Consider the following 27,078-nt stretch of genomic DNA (forward strand, 5'->3'; position numbering starts at 1 on the left):
GCTATGTGAGTAGCAAATTCCTATTTCTAAAATCATTCGTTGACTGTCATGCTCCCTCTACCTTCGACATCAAATTTGTGGGTGAGAGCCAAGAAGTGGCTCCTAGTTCACCAAAAAGCACTCCTAAAGCGGATATTTTGATTCAGTTGATGAAGCGTTTGTTTGGCATCGATGTTGTTGCTCCAGAAAATGGTGACACATCAGTGCCATGTCGGAAAAAATGGTGTTTCAGGAAACGTCTGTTTGTTTGGAATCATTTTTCCATAAAAAATTATGCTCCAAGCCACACCTTGGACATCGAGAAGGCATGGATTGGAGCAATGCCGAATTTGACGTTTTTTCATATTAGAGATCGTTGCTATCAACAAAGACGTGATGTGACAATGACATGGACTTTCTATAATGGGTACTAGTAATGAAAACAGATATAAAGCACTGGTATCAAATAGAAAGTGTTATTGTTGCTTTAAAAAAGGTCCTAGATTCATATCATTTGTACCACTAATGATTTTAATTTCAACTTGCCTAGGAAGTTTTGGGCTTGGGCTTTGGTTAATTTTAGATCAAACACAGCCTGGATAGGTCCAATTTCTAAGTTGGGCCTAGACCAGCCAATGATCAAAATATTGATACGCTCAATACCAACATATGGGTATTGTGTATATTGATATGATCAATACTCTACTACTTTTATTTGTTTTATTTTATTGCATTTGAGGGATGTATTCATGTGTATATTGATGTATCCCTACTTCTCCTTGGTCACTGATATGGGATGTATGTATTGATATTTTGATCTTTGGGTCCAATCCAGTTTTATATATTATTTTATAATATAACACCTATAATATATATTATTATGTATAGGCTAGAAAGGTAGCGATGGTCGGTCTCTAAGTTTGAAAATTGGCTTGGGTTGATAGTTAGAGAAATTGGTTTTGGTGGAAGAAGAGAAGTTTGGAAACGGTTGTGGTCCTTGTGGAAATCTCCACTTTGGGAAATCAGTCTTATATACTTTATTTCTCTTATATAAACAAAGAATTTTCTGTAATATTTCATTTGTTAATTGTCAGCCATTGGTCTGTAGCCAATGCTGTATTTGTGACTTGTCACCCTTCTCTTATTTGGCCCCGATCATTGCCCGGTTCAGTTTCGACCCAGGTTGCACTGGGTTATTCCTACAATCCTAGAATATGACATATAATATGAAATATTATACATTTAACATTTTATGAATTCAGGCCGGGCCCTATCAGATGTGCAAAGCTCAGCATGGGCCGAGCCCTGCCAGCCCATCATCAACCCTTAGTCCGACTATGGTTTTATGATACCTGAAAAAATGATGTCCGATAAGCTAGTATGATATAAATATTTAAATATTTTATCAACTATAAAACAGATTAATAAGTCATTAAGTATAATTAGTCTAGCCATTATCAAATGGCCCCACTCAATTTCAAAGTAATCCACGCATTTTTGTAGGGGGCTTGCGTCTAAACGTAAAACACATTAAGAAGCAGCTAAGCTAAGTAGGTTGCTCGCTTTCCCACCTGGAGAGCACTAGATTGTCAGAGGTTTGGAAAAGCTTACGATATTTTTTTTTTCTTATGTTAAGTAAAGCCTGGGAAGAATGGTTGAAAGTGACTTGGACCTGACCAATCCCTCAGGTTGGGAAAAGAGAAGCTAATCTGGTTGGTATTAATATGCTACTATGGATATTGGATACATCAAATATGACATGGAATCGTGAGAGTAAGGGTACAAAGCTCTGGGCCCTTCCTTCCATGACCTGTTCGTTTTTGGAAATTTTTTTAGGGGGAAAGTTGATCAATGAAATTTTGGTTCTCAATGATCAAGTTACCTAGATAAGTAACTTCTCAAAAAGAGTGTCGCCTACAAATAATCAAGACCAAGTATCATAGTCATGAAAGTGAAAGAGGACCAAAATAACTTGGTCCGTTTGGTGTGTTTTTTCACATGGGCTGTTGGCTTTTTAAAAACCCAACAACCCATGTTTTGGTCTTTTCTGTTTGGTCGGAAATAAGATCTAACTGTCAAAAGCTGCAGCCTCGAGAAGACGCAAGAAACTCATTTTGGACTATTTTTGGGAAACTCCAAATGGAGCTTTTCACATTTTTTTTTTTATCAATTCATCTTCACACGGAAAATTGCACATTAACCAAACGATTTTCAAGCTGCTAAGACCTTGATACAAAAGCTCACATTGTCTTTTGACAATCAAAACTTCCAGAAAACACTTGCCAAACAACCACTAGCACTATGCACATGTTCTGGCTAAAAATAAATTGGACAAATTGCAGACAAGTCTCTCCAACTTGAAAAAGACAATTTGAACACGGCTTAAGCATTCTGTCAGTTGCTCTCCAACATAACTTCAACCCAACCTTCAGTTACTTCAGTTCTAGGTTTCTTATAATTCGGTTGACAAAATGAATGTACATATGATGACGTTCAAAACAGTCAAAAGAATTGACCCAGTTTGCTCTCCATTATTTTGTAGTATAAGCACTAAAAGAATTAATACAATCACAACCAAAAGATAATTTCCAAAAGAGAAAAGAAAATAATTATGTACGTTATCTCATTTGGACAAAGGTTGTTTGCCATCCTCACAAGTAAATTCTGTTAAGGTGGGAACTGGGAAAGAAGGATCTTTTTACAGGCAAGTTGAGCATGGGATTTCAAGATCTTCCACTGAAACCTCAACTGTCTTTCTTCATCCTCCCCATCTCCATCTCTCGGGTTGTTTGCTCACCACTTGATCCAGATGGATGCAAGCCATACTCGCTAGTTGGTTCACTATACTCACTGCTGCCATATTCCTGGCTACTCAACACTATCTTCCTGAATTTCTTCATATCCTCCTTGTACTGCATTGTGTCATAATCTGTGCTCCCATGGGAACTGTAGACTGTGCTATGTCCAGGTCTGATGCCTTCATTCAGATCAGCCAGAGAACCATCTCCTTCCAAGGCTCGGACCATCTGCTTGGTTTAAAATCAAGGTTATTTGTTAGAAAGCCATGGTACAGACGACAGATGGGGAATATGGCATAAATGATAAACCCAAAATCTAAGAGTTCCCAGACTTATAAAAGAGGCAGAGCTGGTTCAATTATATACAAGTCTCTGGTTTGGTCTAGTCAAGAAGCTGATTTGATCATCAAGATAAGACCCAAGCTCCAAAAACAAACCTAAACAATTATTTTGATTCAGCTACCTGGCTCATGCGTGCTCGGCGCTTTGCAGAATGACGTACACAAGCAGCAGCACAAGCAATCATCCGTGCCATCTCATTGTAGTCATAACTTTTCTGCAAGCGTGGATCAACAAGAGGGTCATAGTTGCCATCTTCCAAAGCCTGCGTGAGCAAAGGCCTTGCCTGTAATGCCAAAACAGCCAAAGTTATGTTAATTTCATGGCAAGTTTTGTAACCAGCAACACCCCTCGATTTGCAAAAATATTAGAAAAACATCGACAAATGTTAAAGTGTTTGTAAGAGACGTATTACTTTTAAGGCTTGAAAAAGACACCCAAAAAAAAAAAAAGAAAACCATATGGGTGATGCAAGAAAATACTTACCCAATCTACCAAGGAATCCTCCATGATGGTTTGAGTTGTATCAACAGGACGACGTCCGGTAATCAACTCCAGCAGCATGACTCCAAAAGAGAAAACATCTGATTTATCTGTGAGTTTACCACTCGAAGCATATTCTGGGGCTAGATACCTGTTGGAAATGAGTATGTTAGTCCAGAGAGTTCTGAATCCTCTACAGGAACCAAATGATAGTGGGCTATTCACAATAAACCACATTAGCCTGATATGTGGGACCCATGTATACGGAGCTGACATGATGGACCATGACTGGCTTAATAAAACTGACTTAGAGAGAGAGAGAGAGAGAGAGAGAGAGAGAGAGAGAGAGAGAGATCAGTGCAGGCGCGATGGGATCTACTCACAACAAAAACTGTCCCAAAGACAATCCCAACTTGATCTGTATCTACACATCTCACCATGAGACCGGGACTCACCATGCATGCGATGTGCGGATAAGATTATGTTGGAATGTGTTGGTACAGTTTTTTATTATGAGCAGATCCAGTCCCAGTGCAGGCATGGTGAGCATTTACTAAGCAATCACAATCAGATGGACTGAGTTCCAACCCCAAAAATAAACCAGCATAACTGCACTCTTCTTTGGTCTGGACTTGTATTAGGCCTCAAATAGTCAAATCAATCAGACTACTAGCATGGATGACAGATTAATGAAAAATCAATGAAAATGCATGAAAGAGAAAAAAAGAAAAAGAAAAATTGGAAGGCCTGCCCTAAACCAGCCAATTTTTTATAAATGTTCTTGCAACTATGAACATGAAATAGGTAAATAGGAGACTAACTAATAGAGCTTTAACCTTTCATGAAGAGACAATAAAGCAAAACAAGAGGTCCAATTAATGCAAAGGCCTATAGACCAGCAGTTGTGGAGACCAAACCAGAACAATAAAGTCAAGATATCCAGGAAAATGCAAGTAAAATCAGGATCATATCAAGTGTGATTGCTTCCTTTCCAAATCATTCAACTCAACTCAACTAAGCCCTTTATTTGGTAGAACAGATCAACTAAACCTTGTTGCAACTATACGGGGTTGTCTACATGAATCCTTTCAAGATTATTAACTTTCGGTAATTGAATCTGAGACTTTAGATTGGATCTTACCCAAAAGTTCCCATTACTCGGGTGGAGACATGAGTGTTGGCATCAGAGGAAAATTTTGCAAGCCCAAAATCTGCAACCTGATCAAAAACTAGATTTTATTGACTAAATGATGATTACGAAAATTAAAAAGTTGGAAAACATAAAAAATGGAGTTTTCCAACTTCTTCCTAATATAGTCAAGGAAGTGTGTGCTTTTTATGAAAGGAACATGTCTATTTCTTTTTTTAAATTCCCATGAAATTCCAAAATGACAAGTTGACAAATAAGAAATGGAATCCAAATAAAATAACCAAATGCAAGTTTTGACATGTGAAAAGAGTTACTTTACAAGCATCTTGTTGAAAAATAAAAATTGCAAAAACAAGCATGCAAATTAAAGAACCTATAATAATCTTCTGCATAAATTCTAAAAAGATAGCCAGTGTCAAACACTAACAAAATCGATAACATGTTCCTACCTTTGCCTCAAATTTAAAATCGAGAAGAATATTGGCTGCCTTGATATCACGATGGATAATCTTAGGATGACCTGCAACAGGAAATATTTTCAACAAGTACAAAAAAAGCACTGCAAAATCAACACCTTATAAATCAGAATAAGGTTTCTGATAAGAAGACAATATAAGAAAACTCACAGTCCTCATGCAGATATGCAAGTCCTTTTGCAGAGCCTAGAGCAATTTTTAATCTAGTGGGCCAGTCCATAGTTGGTCGCCCCTTTCCTGCAAAAAGTTATTTTCTATGGTCAGATATCATCTAACAAGCACAGGACTCACAACAGAATAAAATAGAAAACAAATTTCAGACATGAAGCATCAATGAATAATGAGGTCTAAAGAGAAAGCTGTCATTAACAAGGTTCATATACAAATGCACAAGAAATATATAATATTCATGGTTCTTTCAGCATGCCATGATTGGCATGTTGGTACCATACATCCTTTAAACAAAAGCAACAATTAGGGCAAGAATAAGCCAAAACCTACCATGCAAGTGGAATTCTAAGGTGTAGTTTGGAACAAATTCATAGACTAGCATCCTTTGTGATCCAGTCATGCAATATCCAACCAATGAAACAAGATGCTTGTGATGTACTCGGCTAATAATCTCAACTTCTGCTTGAAATTCACGCTCCCCCTGCCCACTTCCAGCTTTAAGCTGTTTAACTGCAACTTCTTTCCCATTTGGAAGGACTCCTCTATGGACATATCCAAATCCACCTTGCCCTAGTAAGTTTGCATTTGAGAAGCCATCTGTAGCCATTGCTAATTGTTCATATGTGAATGTGCTCTTTGAGATGCCCAAGGCAATGCCAGGGGGTGGTGGTGGTGGTAGAGGGTTCTCAGACCCTGAATAGTTGGATCCAGACCCTCCACTACTGCTTGTAAATGGAGGTGGAGATGGCGACTGTGGTGGACGTGATGCAACAGCTGGTGGAGGCGTAGGCTTTGGTAGCACTGTGACAACGCGGTCCCCTGGTGGGGGAGGAGGAGCATTATGTTGCCATTGTTGAGGCTGTCCACCATAAAGTTCATCTGAATATATTGACAACAGGAAAATGAGTTAGCCTGTGTAGTAGTTTAAACTTGAAAAACAGGTGACCATAAGGATAGAGATGACATTTCAGGAAACAGTTTGCACAAATCAATATTTTCAGGCCTGAACATAACTACTACAGGAAGCAGTTTGAGAGGATTCCTTAACAGGTGACTATAAGGATAGACACTTTTTAGAGACTTCATATTTCAGTTGTTGCAGTGATAGAAGGAACTACTGCATTATTCATATACTGAGATGAAAAACAACAAACTAAAGAAAATGTAATTTTTTATTTGAAAAAGTATCTAAAGAAAATGTAAATTGATGCAGAAATAGGAATTCTTGCTGGAATGGTACCTCTGCTGTCTAGCAGTTTGTTTTCTTTGGGTGGAATAACACTATCTTGCATTTCTTGATAAATAAATAAGGTTGGTAGCATCAAAGTGGACTAATGTGATGTAGGTCTAATGGATAGAGTTGAAGAACACCAACTCAGATAAGCATCTACACAAGTCAATAAGGAATTCAGGCTAACTGGCATTTAAGAACCTAGCACAGAACAGACTAAGCTTCACTTGATTTCTTGTTTTTTCATTGTTTTAACATAATTACTTAAAGATAGGAAAGTAACCTGGCCAGCAGTTTTTGGTCTGAAAAACATCTACTCTCTAATTATTAGCAGGGAAACACGTTTTAGCCTTTTTCTTTCCCATGAATACTTAAGCTCCAATGATATTAAATTTGAAATTAACAGATTTTACAGAAGAAAGAAACCTATAATGTACTGAACAGAAAATGTAAAGCATGCTATTGACTCCTACTTTTAAGAGATTCAAGTTCCTATCTGTAGCAATAAACTCCAAGTCCAAACTTGGAATTTTTACACTGCAGAATGATCTTACTGTTCTTGACATAAAGGGAAGAAACGCCTGCATTTGTTATAAGTATGTGATATGCAGTGGAATTTTCTCTTTTAAAAAGAAACTTTAAGCACAAAACAACTTCAAATTTCTTGCAATTGCAATAAGATCAATGTGGTATTGCAATTGCAATAAGATCAAATGTTATAAGTATGTGACAGTACAGTTGTTGGTGCCACATGCTCTAATGGAAAATTTCAGACAGTTGTGGTATGCTTGAAGAAAATCTAAGCTTCAAAATCACCAGTTTATCCAATAAAAGAATACATATTCACCAAATTGTATCCTGGAGATACCAGTCAAAAGAGAGTATAAATTATGGTTAAAATTGGTAATAATTAGATATCCAGATAAGATCATAAAAATAATAAAAACAGAGTCCGAAATTCATCTTTCTAAAAATTTCAATCTAGGAATTATACTCATAAGCTTCATTTGCTGTAGGTTGTTTATGATAAATCGAACTTCGACAAATAGATCAAACGGCAATAACTGTGCTCGGTGAAGGAAAAGAGTAATTGCAAAACTAAACTAACTGAAGTAGAATATTTAAATCCTGTGATATCAAAATTAGACAACAATAGCACGAGACGGGAGAAAAACTCGACCTTTGGGCCCCGTCGGGGGTGGGACGTAGTAGTCCACCGGGGCCGGGCTATGATCTCTCCTCCGTTTTTTCTTGCATACGATGAAGAGTAAGCTCAACACGACAAGCAAAGCGACCCCACCAATCGCAATTCCAACGACGACCCCGGTCGAGACACTACTACTACTACTAGACGATGACGATGTATCTGGAGAAGGCGTTGTAGAAGACGGAGGCGACGGCGAACTCCTGGACACCGGCGGCGGAGGAGAGGGGGTTGACGGAGGTGACGGGGTTGATGGAGTCGATGGGGTCGCCGTTGTCGGGGTTGACGGGGTGCTCGGTGTGGATGAAGAGGGTGGAGAGGCACTAGGTGTTGCTGGAGTAGGCGGAGAGGCGCTGGGTGTCGCTGGAGACGGCGGAGAGGCGCTAGGTGTCGCTGGAGAAGGCGTGCTGGGTGTCGCTGGAGAAGGCGTACTGGGTGTCGCTGGAGAAGGTGTACTGGGTGTCGCTGGAGAAGGTGTACTGGGTGTTGGCGTCGCCGGGGTGGGGGGAGGGGGGGACGAAACTACCGGGGGCGGTGGAGAGGCCACAGGAGTTACCGGAGTGGTCGGAGAGGTAGAGTTAGGAGGCGGTGAAGAGGGGGAAGGAGTTACCGGAGTCACGGGGGTAGAATTAGTAGGCGGTGTTGAGGGGGAAGGAGATACTGGAGTAACCGGAGAGGTGGAATTCGAGGGTGGCGGCGCTCCCGATGGCGTCGACGGCGGGGATGTTGGAGCCGGAGCCGCTACAGGAGGAGACGATGCCATTGCCGGATGTTGGTCGAACTAGCGAACTTCAGTCTAAAGATTATTTCTCCGAGAAGAAACAACCCTTGATTCTTGGCAGCTGGTGCTTATTTTTTTCCGGCAGTGCGCGTGAGAAAAACCCGGCGCTTTATCACCGGGATTCTTGTTTTAATAAACTCTCTCTCTCTTCTGCGCGCGAAGTAATACAACTTTAGAAAGAAAATAGATAATTTCTAAAAACCGGAACTAAAAATAAGAAATTAATAGGGAATCAGGAACTACGTTTACCATCTGATCAGCACCATTGGGCCATTGTCAGGAACAGATTGGCTATCATACAATTATACGCTGAAATGTGGAAGTGGAACCCCGTTAATGACGGATATTCTCTTACATTTGTGAATCGACGGTCTAGGATACTCATGGTTTTTTATATTACTCTGAACATTTTCTACTAAAAACAAACTTTGTAACGTAAATGAGAGCGTGATATTGCGCCGAGAGAGAGAGAGAGAGAGAGAGAGAGAGTTTCAGATTTGAAAATATAGAAATCGTTTTCAGTTTTCACATGGTTGTCAAAGAGAAAAGAATGCTTGCATGGCGTGACATGGGCTCAGCGGGACCCAGCATGTGAGTTGTTGGACTTGGACCAGATTATGTCAAGAGCATCATCAAGCAGGTGATTACGGAAGAATTAAGAGAGAAGAAAATGATTGAATGGGCCCTACACACGGACCCAGTCGGGCACATGGTGGTCCCCACCTACAAATCTCTTTCCTTCGATACTTTAATCCTAAAATTTTATCTCTAATCGTATGCTGTCGGCCCTATAAATATAATAATTAGTTTAATTAAGCATGTTTATTAGTTTATTATCAGAAGATAATAATAATAATGAGGCCATGAGGGTCTTGTCACTTGTGGTCTTGTTTGGGCTGAAGAAACCAACCTCCCTCAACTGACTTCCTTGTGGGTTTCCACTTTCCGCTCGAACCTTCCATCCTGGACTCATTCGGCCCAACCGTTCCAGCCCAAATTCTGTTTTTTCACCATTAACCTCGGGCCTTGATTTATGATTTTTGTTAGAGTCCTTTGGGGGAACTTCTGCGCGTCATGTTACAGAAAGTTGAGTTTTTTTTTTGGCTCAGATAAGTCCTTTTTTTTTCCTTCTACTTTTCGAATTTTTACCAAGTGAAAATATGGCTTGATGACTTTCTGGCACTTATTTTTTATTTTTCATTTTTTTGTGAAGATATGAATTTGGTGAAAACGATGGGCGGAGAATAAAATGAGCAATGGGATAGAAAGAAGGTAGAAAGTAGAATCCCCTCTCAACCTGAATCTCTCATTTTCACACTTTATATTCTGAGATATGGAGAAGGAATAGCATCCAAACATGAAAGGGAATAAAAGGATATGTTGCGTATAGGCCGGGCATATTTCCCTGCAGCCCGGCCCAATCAGCCCATTGCCAATTGATACTATTGGCCTATTGGGCTGGGTCCCTTGGCACTGGTAATGCTTCACAGTTAACACAAACTGTCACGATGATTTGTGCAAAGCTTGCTTACAGTTTGTCACTCTAATATTCATTGATTGGAAACCCAGGATTTTATTACTCGACTCAGTACTATATAACATTGACCCAGCCGAGTTGGGTAGTAGTCAAAACCTGGTTTTTCATGCCGTGTTCATAATCAGAATTCAGAACTAGGGAGATCAATGCCTTTTCTAAAAGCTTTTTGTAGGTCTTGCTGTTGATAAAGATTTAAATATTGATACTGAGAATGTGGCACTGAGTTTGTCTCCATTAACTTCAGACATTCCTGTTGGTTATTCAATCCCTTTAGGCATATGTTTTATTGGCATAAAACCCCATCTGATTCCAATGAATCTACTTGTTTGATTATAAGGGCCCAATCACCACAACTCTTCCTTCTCAAGTTCTCATAAAAAAACTAGACTCGATTGATGAGTTGTTGCTTGTTGGGTGTCACATGCAGAGGAATTGGACTGAGTTGGGTGGGTGCCCACTTGATTACATTGGGCCCAGGTGTAGGGATGGATAGCTGTTAAACTAAAACAAACTTGAAAAAGAAAATGGGCCTTTGTTTCTACTTTACTCAAAATGATTCATTACCAGATCAGAAATTACCTGTTATAGCTGGAAGCCTGGAACAAACCAGCAGCAGTTATAGAATTCAATGTGTTGAGCTTGGTATTTGGCTCATTCAAGTTCAAACATTCAATGCAGCAGCTCTACTGGGATTTTCTGACTTTTTATTTTCCTGTGATTAAATTAAGCTGTTAGCAGAAGTTGGGCTCATTCAAACAGTAAGTCAAAGTCTTCCTTTTTTGGGCCGGCCATTGATGCCCTCAAAATTATACAAATGGCATCATCCTGGTTAATTTATCTTGGAAACTTCCCTCAACTATTGACCACATTATTTTATCCCTAAGAACTTTTAGTTGTAGATTATTATATTTCAATGGTTGAGATCTTATGGTTAGTGCATCATCCTTTGATTACGATGGGTTGAGACATCAGGTGGGCATTTTTATGTGGGCCAAAATTTGTATGACAAGGATGGAGAAAGGACTATAGACCTTGTGCAGGCCATGAACAAATATAACCCTTCTTATAAGTTCATCACAATGCAACACAACTCATCATCCATTCAATGTGTTCTCTTTCCAATTATTTATCTGTAAGTTGTTGGCTTTGGTCCAAAGTTGATAAAAGTAAATGAAGGGGGGCATGTGATGAACTCAAATCAAAAGGCAAAAACTAGCTAAGAAAATACTGTAACCCACATTCAATCAGAAATATACAGGCTAGCAATTGGGTTGAGAGTTGAGACTTGAGAGAGATATCCAGCCAAAACCGGTTGCTGGTTGGGCACCATTAATAAATAATAACAGCTCTTTAGTCTTTATTAGCAGAGATATAATATTTAGTTAGAAGTTTGCTTCATTCAACTCAAATTATAAGACCATTGAAAGTAGCAGAGGTTCAAGCCTATCTATCTATTTCTATAATTTATTCCAAGAATGATCAAACCAGTAAGGCAAATTCTTTTATTTGGGCCCCATGATGTCTTTGCAGAAACAAACAGCCCCCAAATTGTTACAGCTGATTCATGGAGAATTCCAATTTGTATTATGAGTGCAAAAGGTGTTGGGTGTGAGGCTGAATCAGAAGATGATGCCTCAGAGCCAGCCGGACCAATTAAATGACATACTTTTAACCTGCCTGAATTAGTGAAACTGTGGCCTAGCTAGCCAGGAATCTGGTTGAGACCTGGGGCTGTGAATCCAGAGCTGACCCAACTAGGGGGTTGGTGGGTCAGGTCAAGATTGCTTGCCAGCTTACGATTACGACCACCCAGGTGATCGCTGGCTGCGGTGCTGCACAATGGCCCGACCTGACAACCGAAACTGGCTCCACAAGGGTCACAGGTTTCTTGGGAAATGGTGCAACGTGTGGCCCCACTGGCCCCATATGTATATGTGGATCTAAGCAGAGAGAGATGGGCCCCAGATGCACCATTAGAGGATGCAGAGCTGCATGTGGAGACTGCCATGCCAATTGGTGAATGAATTGTAAGGTCTCTCATCTTCTTTTCACTGCAAATTAAATGCAACGATTAAAACCATGTGCTGAAGAAGTTTTAAGTTTTGCATATTTGGAGAGAAATTCTTAATTCCCTGTGCATTTTTTTTTTATTTTTTAATGAGGAATATGCAATTATACAATGTTGACTTGCGGAGAAGCTCTCCTATATCCTATATTTGGACATGTCACGATGACGGTGTACCGTAGAGGTTGCGTGGTCGTTCCTTCTATTTGGCTGTATTCTTCTACTCTTCTTTTTCATTCCAAAGCATCCTGCACGGCTGCAGCCTAGTCTTTTTCCCTACATAGACATCAAGAAAAAAAAAAAAAGCATCCAAAGTTCTAAGAAGAGGAGTTCAGATCTGCGCCCCACAACGTCCACAGCATATTTCCGCTGTGTATTGGGAGCATCTCTCAATGATGATGATATCATCATTTTTAATATATCATCGAGAGATATTCTCAATACATGATGGGATGTGTTGTGAGGCACACCCTTATGGCGCAGATCTGATTGACGTGCAGTAAAATTACATACAATAGTTGGATGCCATCATTTACAGAAAAGCTCTCAAGTCATTGGTTGTCGTCTTGTAGACCAATCCTTGTAGATAAGTCCAAGGGTGCAAGTCAGGTGCGCTCAACCCAGACCCACCAACCTTAAGAATTGGGCCCTAAAGCCTAATTTGCCCAGTCTGAGCCCAGTCATGCACTCAGGTTGGATAATTAGCCCACGCTAACATTTTACATATTTCATCTATACATATATGCAAATGTGCATGCATATATGTAGGTATACATGCAAATATTTGTTTATATATGCATGTTTGTAGCTTCGTATGTCTATGGTCAGGCCAGACACGGGATAATTGAGCTTAGGCTCAGACCACCTCAAAATTTTGGGCCCAGATCCAGCCCAAGAATTGAAAATCCAAGCTCACCACTTGTAAAATTACGGGCTGGGCCAGCCTGGGCTTATGTTGGGCCTGCCCTAATAAGTTTTTTGCATCCTTTGTATCTATCATCGTGAGACTCAGACAGACACTAGAACATGCATCCCCGAACATGATAACAAGACTGGATCTGCTCCTCAGCGCACCTAACACGGACCTCACAGCCCCGTCCCAACATCCCAATTCCAAGATAACCCCCACCGGAGTACTTCTTGGAAGTCAGAACATCCTCGATCTTATAAAACTTCTCTTTGGATTGGGCCAACCTCTTCCTAGCAATCGTCTCAATACAAAGTTGCAGATGAGCTTCTACTCAGGCATGTCTCCCAATTTATTTTGGTAATAAGAGTTGTCACCTAATTTTAAGCCAATTATCTGACGACACTTTTTCTTACAAATCGCACAACTGCACAAGCACTGATTTTAATCTTGGGTTATTTCTACTCTATTCCTTCATTATTTTACCCCTTTTATAGCTCAAGCGAATGAAAATGTCACAGGTTGTGGTGGATTTGGAGAAAGGACATTAGTTGCATTGCTCCCACCATTGCAAGTTGCAACTTGCAAAAAGAGGGTGATAGTGAAGACAAATTGCAGAAGCAATGAGATGAGTTATTAATGGCATGCCAACCGGCATCTCTTTTCTCTCTCTCTCTCTCTCTCTCTCTCTCTCTCTCGTCTAAGAAATGGTTCTTTGACATAACTAATTATACCATGTTCCATACAAATATTGATTTGATATAACTAAACTAACAATTTTGGGGCATTCACAAATCAAATGTACATAGTTTTTTTTTTTTTTTGCTGAAAATAAAACCATACACATTGGCAGAAGCAGATGTGCATGGTGGCCAAAGATTTTGTGCACAAAGCTGATGTTTGATCACTGTGTTAAAGAGTTTTTCTTTCCTTCTCTTTCTTGAACGGCAGGGTGAAAACAAGGGTGGAGGCAAAATGGAGATTAAAGATAGACCATTTATTCCAAATAAATGCAAGAAATAGGAAACACATGAGAAAGGCAGTCAAAAGTGTGTATAGATCTGGTTTACACACTTGTGTTTGCAATACACCCCGTGCAGTCAAAAGTAGGAATATGGCAGGAAATAAGAAAAGTGCATAAAATATGGTGAGAATTGCACATACACGGGGATGAACTAGAATTTGCAAGTGCCCCACACAAAATTGGTTTCTCAGGTATTTGTATCCATTATCTAGGGATCTAGTTAAGAGGATCTAATAAGTGCAATCTTTCAGATATTGACAACTCATGTAAGTTGAATCATTTTAATTCATCCGGTTCTCAGGTCCTGGTGTTTTTCACTTCAAGGATAATCACAAACATGGTTTCTCATAGAAATGTAGTTAAAAAATATATATTTCACTATAACTTCAATAAATGTGATTACATGCCAATAATATGCCATGTGTGTCTCAATGGAGACTGTTCAATGAATGAAATATACACCATGCTTGCTGCTTTTTTCAAGGCTCATAGCTCATTCAAGTGGACTACATGGTAGGGTTAAAGAGATAGCTTTAACCAGTTGCAATTGTTGGTTAAATCTCATGTGCCAGGAAGCGTACTCCCTGTACTTGAAAGAATTATGAATGCACAAACAACCGAAAGTGAAAAGACAGAAACCCAAGTGTTCTCCGTGTACATCTCCATTGCATCTGTGAAAGAGAGCTGAGCACGGCTTTCAGCCCAGTTACGAATTCGGTCTGCCTCTGCGGCATATAAGGCCCTCCCCTGGAAAATATGCTTAAATCAGGAGGAAAAGAGAAAAAGGAAAATTACTGAAAATTGGATGGTCTGTCCAATGTTTATCATACATTTTGAGTCTGGCATGGACTTGACATGATAACACAATTTGCACATTTTTCATACTAAATAGTAAATGGATATAGTTGGAACAAGGATTTCTTGTGGTTGAGTGGAGTAATCAGAAAACTAGGTAGGGACAACATGCACCTAATCAAGTCTGGATTAAGAGAGGAGGAAAAGAACCATGGTTTTGCTGAATGACATAACCTAAGGCTCAATTTAAGCTCATTTAGTTAAACAAGCCTGAGCTTGCTTGGGTGAGCACAACTTGCTTTAACCATGGCTCCTTTAGACAATAATATATATTTTATAAAATTAACATCATATACAAAATCAAAAATCAATACTATAGTTTCTTTTTTCTTTATATAGATATTATGTGTGTGTGTCTCAAATCAGGGTTCTGTGTTTGGGCTTCAATGGGGCTAATATCAAAATATTGGTGTTAAATAACAAGCTTGGAAAAATTGGGCCAGAGAACAGCTATTAGTTCATGAGCATGAGCCCCCGGTTAAGCACAGATCATTTACCCACCTGATAAGTAACAAGCTCTTAGTTATTTGGCTAATCTCTTTAGTCACTCAAATGAAACCTACATGTAATAATATCAGATGCTGCCCAACCTACATTTGACGTTTCAACAATTTCATGTACTGGAAGCATTATGGTTACCTCAACAAGGGATTTTTTTTTCTTTTCTGAAAGATTTATGTCGAAGTGTGCACTGAACAGATTTAATTTATCTCCTTGCAAGAGGCATAGCATTTACAGAGAGAAGCTTACCAAAATCAAGCAATTACAGAGAGGAATAGAATGAGATTACCTGGTCATCAAACCATCGACCTCGGCGCAACCATGCAGTGACTAAAGCAAGCAAGATCCTAGGTGGGGTTAAGTAATTGATGGCTTTTCCAGTTCCTTTTACAACCCTCATCCGAGGAACTAAACTTCTGGCCACTGTTTCAGGAAGTTCGCAAATTATGTTAAACATCTGCTTATTTTTAAGAGTTGAGCCACTGCAAGTTTATCACCAATATGGTATCCACTGTCAGTCCCCAATTTTAAGTGTTAGAAAATATACTCTGTTGTAAAGGAAACGTTTTTTATCATTCCATTGATAAGAAAGCACCTGAAAGACATAAATTACAGTGATTGTAGCTTGATATCTAGAAGGTTGGTATAAATCCCCAAACATTTGATGTTCCAAAATCTAACATACTAAAGGTATGACATTGACAACAAACTTTAGGAACAGTCTGCTGTTGACAAATCAAAGAACTAAATGGCATTTTAAGTCAACTGGAAATTCAACCACTCTGAATTTTGAAATTTTAACACTTGATGTAGATTGAAAAACCAGTTCCAAGTTCCAACGGAAGATTCTAGATAACCAATATAACAGAAAATATTACAACCATATTCAAGCAGCAAATAGGGCAAGTATCAAGATACCTCAGAAGCAAATCTGTGAGGACCATGCCTGGGGATGCTGTATGTACTCCTATCTTAGACCACTTAAACTCTTTTAGGAGTGATGCTTGAAACTGTCTCAGACCACACTTTGTTGCACCATAGCTAGTCAAGAGATATAAAAATATCAGCATTGTTAACAAAAAACTTCCATGAGAAATAAGGAGAACTCCAACGTCCCACTAAACAATGACAAAGAAAACTACAGGTAGAACTTCAGTGTCTGCATAAAAGAACAGGAAACAAATCTCTTCACAAGAAAATGGCAGAAATGTTGCTTACACAGCTGTCAAAGGGGTGCTAGATCCTCCTGAACCAGCACCATCCATATTAAATATGTGTCCCCCCTTCTCCTGAGAACTCATAACATGCATGGCTTCTCTTGTGCAGATTAAAGATCCAGTCAAGTTTGTCGAGACGATCTGTTTAGAGAATCACATTGTGGTTGGTAATGTCAGTTAAAAAAAATCCAAGCAAGACACCTCAACAAGTAAAAAGTAACAGGTATGTGATGGGGAATTCTCATTCTGTCCCTGATCTGTCCTGATTAAGATTCATAAATACACAGACACACATGCGGGTAGGCAGATAGATAAATAACAATTATTACCAAGAAGGTTTAATATGTTGTACTCGTAACTAAAATATCGTAGACTCATAACCCATATGTGACATTTTGCTAAAGATTAGCAGAATCCAGACTGCGTCTGGTACAAACCGGCAGACTGGATTCAACTTGCATTCTGAAACATATAATCTGATTGATTCAGGATGTATTCAGATATAACCTAATTCTGAGTTCTGACATGTTTACAGCTTTACAAAGCATAGTCTTGCATATCATCAAAGAATAGGAAAATGTTACTGCAGGCTGCTTTCAAGGACCCGGGAATCTTTTTATAGGGCAATTAAAGTTTAATCATATTTTTGAACATCATTAAATAACTCTTTAATTCTTGTGCTTCACGTTTAAAACTACCATCCTTGTCTCAAACACACAAATTTGTTGTAAGTTAATATCTTGTAATGCTCGAGTAATTAATGGCTAATTTCAGAATAGACCAACTAACCATTTGAGGCAATGCTTGATACTAGTTTTGGAGACTAAGAAATCATGTTTTGTGTAAATCCTTTAAATGAACTTCTCAAATTTCACGTCAAAAAACCAAAACAAGAATATACATCAAAGCACGAGAAAAATGCGAACCTCTTCAATGTCTTCATTTGTGAACTGCAACAAGGGCCTGAAACCTTTATTTGTGCCAGCATTGTTAATCTGTCGAGTGACATCCAGAAATATATGCATCAATAACATGATAAAGCCAAAGTCCATGTGGCAAATCATGCATACAAAAGGAACCTCTATGTCTTACTATAGTTTCAATCTTCATGGTTTTACCAGGATAGAGTGAGTGTGATTGGGATAAATGTTTTCTTTTGATCTCTAACCAGAGATTAAATGATGCCGAACGATTTAAAAGTCTACCTTTGTAAAGCTAATGATGGACACCCCCACCAAATGTACAGAGCTAGTTTGCTCCGTTTTCTGTTAGAGGGTCAGAGAAGAGAGGTGGAATACTGTGGAGATGTGCAAGAGCAGCTGTTGTTTGTTGGACAGTTTGGGAAGAAAGCAATCAAAGAATTTTCTCTGAAAAAAGAAAGAAGTAGGGATGCCATCATTGAAACCAAAACTGTTAGGGTGGTTCATTAGGTCAAGTCTATGAAGCTCTTTGAAGGTATTTCAGCAGGTAGTTTATCACAAAATTGGGAAATGCCTTTTTCAGCTCCTTTCAAAATTATGACTAGTCCGCTTTGGTCCCCTCCAGCTGTTGGTTTCACTAAGTTGAATTTTTTTGGAAGCTGTGAAGGTTAACACAGGCCCTTCAGGTATAAGGGGAGTATTTAGGGATGGAGAAGGGAAAATTATTGCTCTGTATTCAGGCCTTTTGGCGGGGATAAAAAGAGCAAATGAGTTAAATATCAGAAAATTGGGTGTAGAAGGTTACTCAATGCAGGTTATAGGCTGGCTTCAAAAAGAAGAGAATGGGATTTGGAAGTTTGCAAATGAGAAAAGAAGTTTAAATAAATGGCTGACCCAGGACATGGAGAAAAAGCTACAGTGAATTAGGAGAAGTGCAAATTCCTTTGTGGATACACTTGCTAAACAAGGGGTGGGAAGAGACAATCTACTTTGGGCAAAGTTGTAATCTGTGTTTTGTTCTTGGGGAAGGTTAAGATATTTTATCCCTCCCCTTGCTCCTTTGCATCTGCTTCTCTTAAAAGTTGAGTTATTTGTCAAAACAATTAAAAGAAAGTGTACCACTCACCCAAATGTCTATGGAACCAAGCTCACTGACAGCAAAGTTGGCCAACTTTCTCACATCATCAGGATTGCAGACATCACAGTCAATACCAACCACCTTTGCATATTTCATACTCTCTCTGGATGTGCGGCTTCCTGTTAGCATCCCTTCCTTTAGGTTCTCTTTGAGTTCTGTCACAGTCCTATGTACTGACTCAGGGCTGCTTCCAGAAGATCCAAATAGGAATATAAAGATGTTAGTGAACAAATACCACAAGCAACATATCATGATTACAAAGGCACATGATGTAAGGACACCAAAATCCTGGATACCACCTGCGGGAAGCAACAACAACGCGATCTCCTGAAAGAAGAAACTCCCGAGCAAGCGCTTTACCCAGTCCTCTTGTACTGTGTTAGAAAATGTAAACAATGCAATCAATGTGACAGAATTATATCTTCTCTAAATCATCCACTAAGCGTTATTGTTTTTGGTACATAGTTGTCCAGTGTTCAAGATGGTCTTAGATTCAAGAATAAAATTTCATGGTTATAGTTTCAGAAACCCATAATTGTTGCACAAAAGAATGGATATAGAGGAGATGACTGACAGAAAAAGAAATCACGACTTATAAATGCAAACAAAATTTCTACTTTTCCTTTTCACAATATTTATTTTAAATTGATGAGCAATGAACAACTAGGTTTACAGTGAAGCTCAATGTTGAAAAAGGAACAAAATAGAAAAAAAAAAAGATGCATAATTAATAAAACCCATTATCAAACTCGCCCAACTAGTACCTTCCAGTTATGACAACATTCCGGGGACCAGCTCTACAATGTTCTTCTAAAACCAAATTAGCACCTATCATTGTTCCAATGACAATTCCGCCAAGCCAGCTATACCAAATCAAAGTATTCATCTGAGAGTCCCCGCCTTCATAATTTTTTACAATTAAGTTAGAAAACAATGGAGGACAAAGCAACACTATAAACTGGCAAGTCTGGCATGCAAGAATAAAAGGTTTCTCCAAAATATAAAATAAAAATGAACAAATTAAGTATAATATTCGGAACCTGACAACTGAAATCCAATTGTGAGTACTACCCCAGTGCTCATCATGGTTACAAGATAGCTTCCAACTTGGGTGGCAACCTATCCAGTTCAAAAATATATAAGGAACAACAAGACAAACTATTAAACATCAAATTTGCAAACAACTCAAAGGCTATTTTTGCTTCCGGAAAAGAGGAGGAAAAAAGAGGATTTTGACGTAAAAGGAGCAAAAATATAACTTGAAATTTTCACATTGCAAAAATTCCGGTCTCTTTTCCGGTAAAACAAAAGGGAGCTTAAACTGAAGCTTGCATGATGTATCACCCAACCATATAAGCACCAAAGCTTGAACCCACCATAGTAATTATGAAATTCACCAAATTTCTCCAGAAGAAGTGATATTTACCAAGCAATAACTTCATCAGGAAAATAAAGAAAACACAACTCACCGAGAAGAAAATCTCCTCTGCCTTTGCCACTGCGTCGCGATACTCTCCTTGTAATGGTGGACGAGAACCAGAAACCTTGAGAATGAAAGATTTCAAGGAGTACACAGCCCTGCTTTTCTTCTTTGGCTGCAACTGAGTTTGACCGAAAGCTCCACCTTTGCTAACCTCACCAACCCCTTTCTCTACAGACTCACTACCATCATCGGATCTAAACGACCTGCATGTTTGCAGAGACAATCCGCGACGGCCGTTCGGTTGCCCCCGAAGTGGAATCGCATCTAATGTCGCGGGACTCCGGTGAAAAAGAGGTCGAAATCTTGGCCCGAGGTCGATTCTATAGCAATCTCCCAGGCTCTGCGGAGACATGTGAAGCTTCGCAACAATGGCCATGGTGGCCGAGGGCACGTTGCAGTGCAACTTTCTATTGCTGTAAGCCTGCAACTAATTAATTAACCATACGCGAAGAGAGAGAAATGGAGAGAGCTGCAAATTTCAGAAATAAATAGTGACTCGATTGGAAATTGGATAGGCCATGCAGGAGGTGATCATTGTGAGTTTACCTTCTCGGGACCCACAGTCCACAGATGAAGAGTTGGATCTCCTGCTAACAAGAGTCGTTCCAACGCCAACGCCAACTCCCTTCAAGGTTCAAACTCATCTGGAACCCTGAGATGTGCGGTGTCAGATAAAATTGGAAGGCTGTTAGAACGTGTTTGTTGGCCGGATGTCCAATTCGTAATAAAATAAATATCTTAGCAAAAAAAAGTAATAACATAAATAAAAAAGTATTTCCCACTCTACTCTCTCAGCGTGAAACGAGAGCATCTCCATTTTTCATTGGGAGATGTTCCCTCCCAATACACGGCTACGAGTTCAAATCTGCGCCTCACAAGATATCATCGGGAGATGTTTCCAATAGATGCTCTGTGGGACGTTGTGGGGCGTCCAAATCTGAATTCCACGGTTATGGTTATGATGTGCTGTGGGCCGCCTAATGTGAACTCTTGGGCTTGGCGAAGAGGAGCGTGATGAGTGATGACCACACGCTAAAACAAACGACATCGGACATCCTCCCCGGGTTCCCAGCTGCCCCCACAGACTTGCCCCTGAAAAACGTCCCACAAAACCTACGTGCGACGCGTGCGGACTCTATTTCATGTCGTTTCCAGCACTTCGTTAATTCCTCTCTCTCTCTCTCAAAAGAGTTTCTTCTCCCATTCTACTTCGAACTGAAATCCTTGGCGCCCAAAAGGGTTTCTAGTACCTACCTCCGTTTCCAGTACCTCCGGTCGAGTTCCGCGGGCCGACGCCGATGGCCATACCGGCAGGAGGTAAGTAGATATATGTTGTTTAAAAAGTAAAATAAAAGAAAACCGGTTTCGATTAATAAGTGTTCGAGTTCCTAACTACTTCCCACAAAAACTTCGACGACGTAACCTTGTTATGCAACTAATGCTTTTTAACAAGTAAAATAAAAAAAAATACTATATATATAAATGCCCACGCTAATTCATTCAACAATCAAAGTTGATTTTAAGATCTTAATTGGAACAAAAGTAACTGAGAAGGAATTGAGGTGATGCGACAAAATACACCTGCAACTAGAAATGAGCTTAAGATTAATGCTCCAAGGAGAGTGAGAAGAATCCCCCAACAAGAGTTTTACAATAATTTCTGCATCATCTTCAAACGTAGCATTGGAGAGACCAAGAGAAATTGCAAACTGGATAACTTCAGACAAGCTAAGGTGAGTGAGAAGAATTCCCCAACAAGTGGTGCTATCAAAATGAATTTTAATGGAGCCTGTAAGAGGTCTCGTCCAGTGTGTAGGCAAAGCATGAACCGAAGGGGCAAGAGGTAGTGATGTAGAGATAATACAATCAACTCAGACGCCAAGCAAATCGATTAGGTCTGAGCTAATCGACCGGAGATGCTGGCGGCCAGTATGACTGTCGGCGTTTGCCAGCGGAACTCGATCGGAGGTGCTGGAAACCCTTTTGGGCGCCAAGGGTTTCCGTTCGAAGTAGGATGAGAGATGAATCAACGGAAGTTCTGGAAACGGCGTGAAATGGAGTTCGCACGCGTCGCGCCTATTGCGCGTGTGTCATGACACACGTCTCGCAGAACTTTTAAAACGCATATATTAATCTAATACTTGCTGTAGTGTCTTTCTCCAACTTTTTTGCATAAAACACTAAATAATTTGGGATTATTTTTTTTTATCAATATTTGTATAATTGACAAAGAGAATTAAATAAGACTTAAAGACATTTATATTTTTTCAAATTTCACTTAACTGTTGATTAATTACAAATACTAAAATGAAATGATACGGATATTAAATTGTCATATTTTAAATTTCGAAGACCAAGTGACACTAGCTGGCCCAGAGCACTCATCTAGATTTGTCCCAATGCATGATAAAATTGATTGTACACTTCGACAAAATCTGTCCCACTCTTTAATAAATTTGTTCATTTGTCCATTTCAGAACTCGGCTTCAGTGAAGTCAGTGCAATGCCCTTTCAATAGGGCTGTTCATAATAAGATCCAAACTGATCAAATCGATCAACTAGGTCTGATCTAATTCGAGTTGGTCGATTTTTCTTTAGCATTGGTCAGTTTTGGGTTACAAAAAAACATAAACCAATTATTCGATTCAGTTTCGGTTTTCATAAATATACATATATAAAATTTCTGATATATAAAATATCAGTTTTAATCCATCAAATCATTTTTAATTTCCAGGCATCTAGCCTTTGTTTTCTTAGACTTGAATCTTTTATCGTTTATATCGAGAGAATCATTCACAAAATCGATCCAAACCGACCAGATTGATTTTACTTAGTATTGGATCGGTTTCAATTTCATTTTTAGATAAACCGACTAGGTCGGATCGTTTGAAAAAAAACCAATAAACCAACCCAACCCGACCCGTAAACAGCCCTTCAAACAGCCTTTATCGCCTTGCATTAGAAGTGTGTCATATAAAATAAAATACATAGGTATGAAGATATTCTAGGTGTAAGGCTGTAAAGGATATTCAAATGAAAACTTAGGGTATTTTAGAAATGTGATTATGGTATTTTAGTTTTTTTTAAATTAAGAAAAAATTTAACGGTATTTTAAAAATTAATATTAAACTTAAAAATATTTAATAATTTATCATTGGATTTGGAGTGAATTTGGGGAATTATACGCAAACCCCCATCGCTAATTCAGGACAGGGCGGAGCCCTGATTTTACAGAAAAAATTGCCATCCCTACAGTCACATGAAATGCCAAAACAAACCACCCATAAAAAATAAAAAATAAAGAAATAAATGAATCCCAAAGATCTTGAATAAAATTCAAAAGAAATGGGAATTTATTATTAAAAGTATCCACTTTAAGCAAAAGAAAATTTCATTGATTCCCTTCTTTGCTTGCAAGGCATTTCATCCGTTTTGTGTCATTATCCTCCTAAGGTACCAAAATTATTGCAATCCCACTTAACTAGATTGGACATGAGTCACGAGATCGATTGCTTTGACACAATGGAGGTCCAAACTAATGGTGGCTTAGATGGTATGTTTTCTGGCTAATTGTAATGGGGATTTGGGATCAAATCCCGTTGTGAGTTGTGACCAGGGTTGAGGGGTTATGGATATGGGGGTGGGCTACGCCGTTGTGTAGTTCCATGAGGCCTGGCCCAGCCCATGGTCACCCCTAATCAATGGTCCAGTTTTAACGTAGTAAGGGGATAATTATTTAAAATTATCATATTTAAAATTCTAAGAAAATCTAAAATATGTAAAGCAGCCTCTTGCATATCTTTTTTACTTGATTAAATTGTTTATCAATTTGTCTTTTTTGGTTCAGTTTAGGAGTATAAATACAAATATGTAGCGTGTAAAACCTTGTATTTTATATTATTTTATATGTATTTATATTATATATATATGTATAATAACAGATTAATTAATAAATTATAAAAAATAAAAAATAGGGAAATTTTATTAGAAATTCTAGAAAAATAAGAAATAGAAAATAAAACATTTTTCTGCACTACTTCTTGGCATGAGAATGCAAATGCTGGAATCAAACACTGCAGTTTGAATCTCTACCTTATAGTCTTGAATTAGATGCAAATGAAGGTGTCAGAGACACCTTCACTTTAATAATAGAAAAAACAGGAAAAAAAAGAAACAAGTGAATGGAAATCTATGAAATTTGAGCTTGAGAACCAAGTTGTTGAGCTCCAGACCCAAGTTGAAGCGGCAAAACTTGAGGCTGCAGACAAAGAAAATGCTGCCTAAAACTTTAGCTTCTTGCTCGAGTTGAGGAGCTTGAAATTAGGGCTTTGGAAAGAGACCTAAACAAATGAATCATATTTATGGATACTATATATGCATCATTTTCATGAAAAGGAGAAAAATGATGCATCTAGGACAATAAAGCATGAAGGTAACCATATTCCAAAATCTAAATAGGTGGGTCAAAAAAGAGATATTTATCAATTGCCCATACTTTTCAAGTATTCAAAGCTCACAGCATGTATCCAACAAGATGGAAGCATTTACAACTTGAGAAGTGTGCCAATACTTTCTTCTCTTTCTTTCTCTCTTTAGTTTATTTATTTCTATTTAATAATCAACAAAAATGATTTCTATCATTTTACTGATGAAAAATTTTGAAGTCATTTTTTTGGGACAAGTTAAAGTAAAATTTGCAGTCATTTTAAAAGAAGCATTGCCATCCAAAGTTGGATAACAGGTGCAATACAAATACAACAACAAAATGAGCATCTGATTAATGGTATGCATAGTTGGACATTCTATTACATCTTTATGTCGATAATGAATGCTTTATATCCATACATCAGATCATGGGTTAATCAACATGGCTTGGAGAGCTGATAAGTTGTTTTGCTATGAATTTCTCAACATCTTTGTAGATGGATGTGATCCTTTTTCATAAGATTTGCCGATTAAAATCAAAATAAACAAGTTGACATTTAAAGGTGTCAATCTATGCTCACACTGCAAGGTAGAAAGTTGTCCTTACCACTTATTTAATATATTCCTTTTTTAAGATCAGAATCGTTTTGAACCAACAGTGAACATACAATGTATTTCTGTTGTGCTTGGTGAGGACCACAAGCTTCTAGTATTACAACTGAACAAATAAAATTATTATTTTCATCAGGTACCCACAATTAATCAAGAAAATGGCAGTGCAGGACCTAAGCCAACAGAAACACTTGTGATATTCTGGTCAGACAAAGTATTTTCTTCCATGCTAAAAACATTAGGGCAAGGTAAGACACAATTGACTTGAACCGTGCAAGAATGTATAAATATGTTTTTAGGTTATTAAATGGTTAAGGTGTTTACAGGTTTTCTTTGGCCAGAATTTAGTATGCAGGGAAGCGCTCACTCAAGGGAGGGGAAAGGTCATTAAGGTGAGATCATGTTTATATTCCTCTTTTGTACATACAGTAGCTTAAGACATCATAAACCTTGCAGTTGTGCTAATGGCCTTTTGGACCTCCAATGACAATAATTTTATAATAATACCTCTGTGTTTGTTGTAATTGGAAGAAGATATATCTCCATGGAAACACCATGTGCCCACTTGGGTTCTCTTACATGAGATAGTTTTGGGATTCTCTCACCAATCTGAATCCTATGGTTTTGACCTAAGAGAATCTTATGCTATGATGTCACATGTAACATAAACTGTCTAAACTCCAGGTTCCAAAATTCCTATTCTTGATTGAAATCTGAACAGGAAAGGTATTACTCACCAATCCAATACTAGTCTAAATTACCAAATTAGAGTGAATGATCAAAACATAGATTACACCTTTCATTGTCTTTAGGGCAAAGAATTTTCGGTCAATGAAGCCTGTAATTTATGATCATTGTGTGTGTAGAAGTCTAGAAATTCTCTTCTTTTTTCTTAATTTTTTAACTTTTTATTTCATTTCATTTTTGAAACAATCAATGAGATGTTCTCCTTCCCCATAAAAAATTACCTAAAATCTCCCTCTCTCTCTCTCTCTCTCTCTCTCTCTCTCTCTCTCTCTCTCTCTCTCTCTCTCTCTCCATCCCACACATTCTTAATAACCTAAATAATATCCTTTCCTAAAATCTCTCCTAAAATTTCTCCTAAACTACCTCCCCCACTATCCCCCACTTTTTATCGATATATATTGAAAGAAAGGTTGAATTAAAATTAAAAAGAAAATATTTAAATACTCTAACGAAATTATATAGTAACTTTAAAATATTTCATAGAAACACAAAAAAAAAATAATTATAATAGATTTAATAATATTCATATTATTAATAATTTTATATTTTTACAAAATTCATCATGAAATTATGTACTAACATTATAAATTATGATTTTTCAAATTATTCAATTTAAATGTTATTAAAATAATAAAAAATTAATATTAAAAATTAAAATGTTTTTAAAATATTTCAATAACTAAATATATTGAATAACAAAATACTAAAAATAGCTAAATAATTATATAACAAAGTAATTAATGTTATGTAATAACTTTGAAATAAATAAATTTCAAATAACGGAAAATTTTATATATTTTATATATTATTTCAATATTTAAATAAATAAGCATTTTAAATAATGGAATATTTAACATAATTAGATTTTAAATAGTTAAAATAGCAAAATTATGTAATAAATTCAAAAAGATTATTAAAAGTAGAACAATAATTATAACATGGTATTCAAATTAATAATAATTTAATATTTTACAAAATTAATAACAAAATGTGTAATAATAGTATACATTATAATTTTATGGATTGTTAAATACA

At 37.9% G+C, this 27,078-nt stretch overlaps 2 protein-coding genes across 8 annotated transcripts; both read right to left on the reverse strand.

Moving 5' to 3' along the window:
- Window positions 1-2,377: 2,377 nt before the first annotated feature.
- LOC148869160 (proline-rich receptor-like protein kinase PERK15) lies at window positions 2,378-8,808 on the reverse strand. The gene is made up of 8 exons (XM_088967988.1): window positions 7,808-8,808; window positions 5,727-6,275; window positions 5,376-5,462; window positions 5,199-5,269; window positions 4,741-4,817; window positions 3,603-3,750; window positions 3,241-3,402; window positions 2,378-3,005 (listed from the first exon to the last, which is right to left on the reverse strand). Exons 1-8 carry the CDS (start codon window positions 8,592-8,594, stop codon window positions 2,724-2,726), a joined length of 2,163 nt encoding a protein of 720 aa, XP_088824114.1. The 5' UTR covers window positions 8,595-8,808; the 3' UTR covers window positions 2,378-2,723.
- A 5,693-nt stretch (window positions 8,809-14,501) lies between these two features.
- On the reverse strand, window positions 14,502-22,326 carry LOC148869161 (putative chlorophyll(ide) b reductase NYC1, chloroplastic). 7 transcript variants are annotated; one of them, XR_016107923.1, is made up of 12 exons: window positions 21,841-22,326; window positions 20,806-20,911; window positions 20,246-20,680; window positions 19,817-19,895; window positions 19,541-19,676; window positions 19,076-19,150; window positions 18,765-18,960; window positions 17,645-17,713; window positions 16,720-16,859; window positions 16,420-16,542; window positions 15,791-15,924; window positions 14,502-14,892 (listed from the first exon to the last, which is right to left on the reverse strand). XR_016107923.1 is itself a non-coding variant. In XM_088972873.1 (12 exons), exons 3-12 carry the CDS (start codon window positions 20,633-20,635, stop codon window positions 14,707-14,709), a joined length of 1,587 nt encoding a protein of 528 aa, XP_088828999.1. In that variant the 5' UTR covers window positions 20,636-20,680; window positions 20,806-20,911; window positions 21,841-22,326; the 3' UTR covers window positions 14,502-14,706. The 7 variants fall into 7 exon arrangements, 4 of the variants coding, with proteins under 4 accessions (XP_088828999.1, XP_088829000.1, XP_088828998.1 ...); XM_088972873.1 differs by having other exon boundaries at window positions 15,791-15,983; XR_016107922.1 differs by lacking the exon at window positions 21,841-22,326 and having other exon boundaries at window positions 20,246-20,728; window positions 20,806-20,963.
- Window positions 22,327-27,078: the final 4,752 nt, after the last annotated feature.

The sequence above is a fragment of the Nelumbo lutea genome, chromosome 2 (genome assembly GCF_056320005.1).
Source record: "Nelumbo lutea isolate HS-2025 chromosome 2, American lotus-T2T, whole genome shotgun sequence".
In the NCBI taxonomy this organism is placed as follows: Eukaryota; Viridiplantae; Streptophyta; class Magnoliopsida; order Proteales; family Nelumbonaceae; genus Nelumbo; species Nelumbo lutea.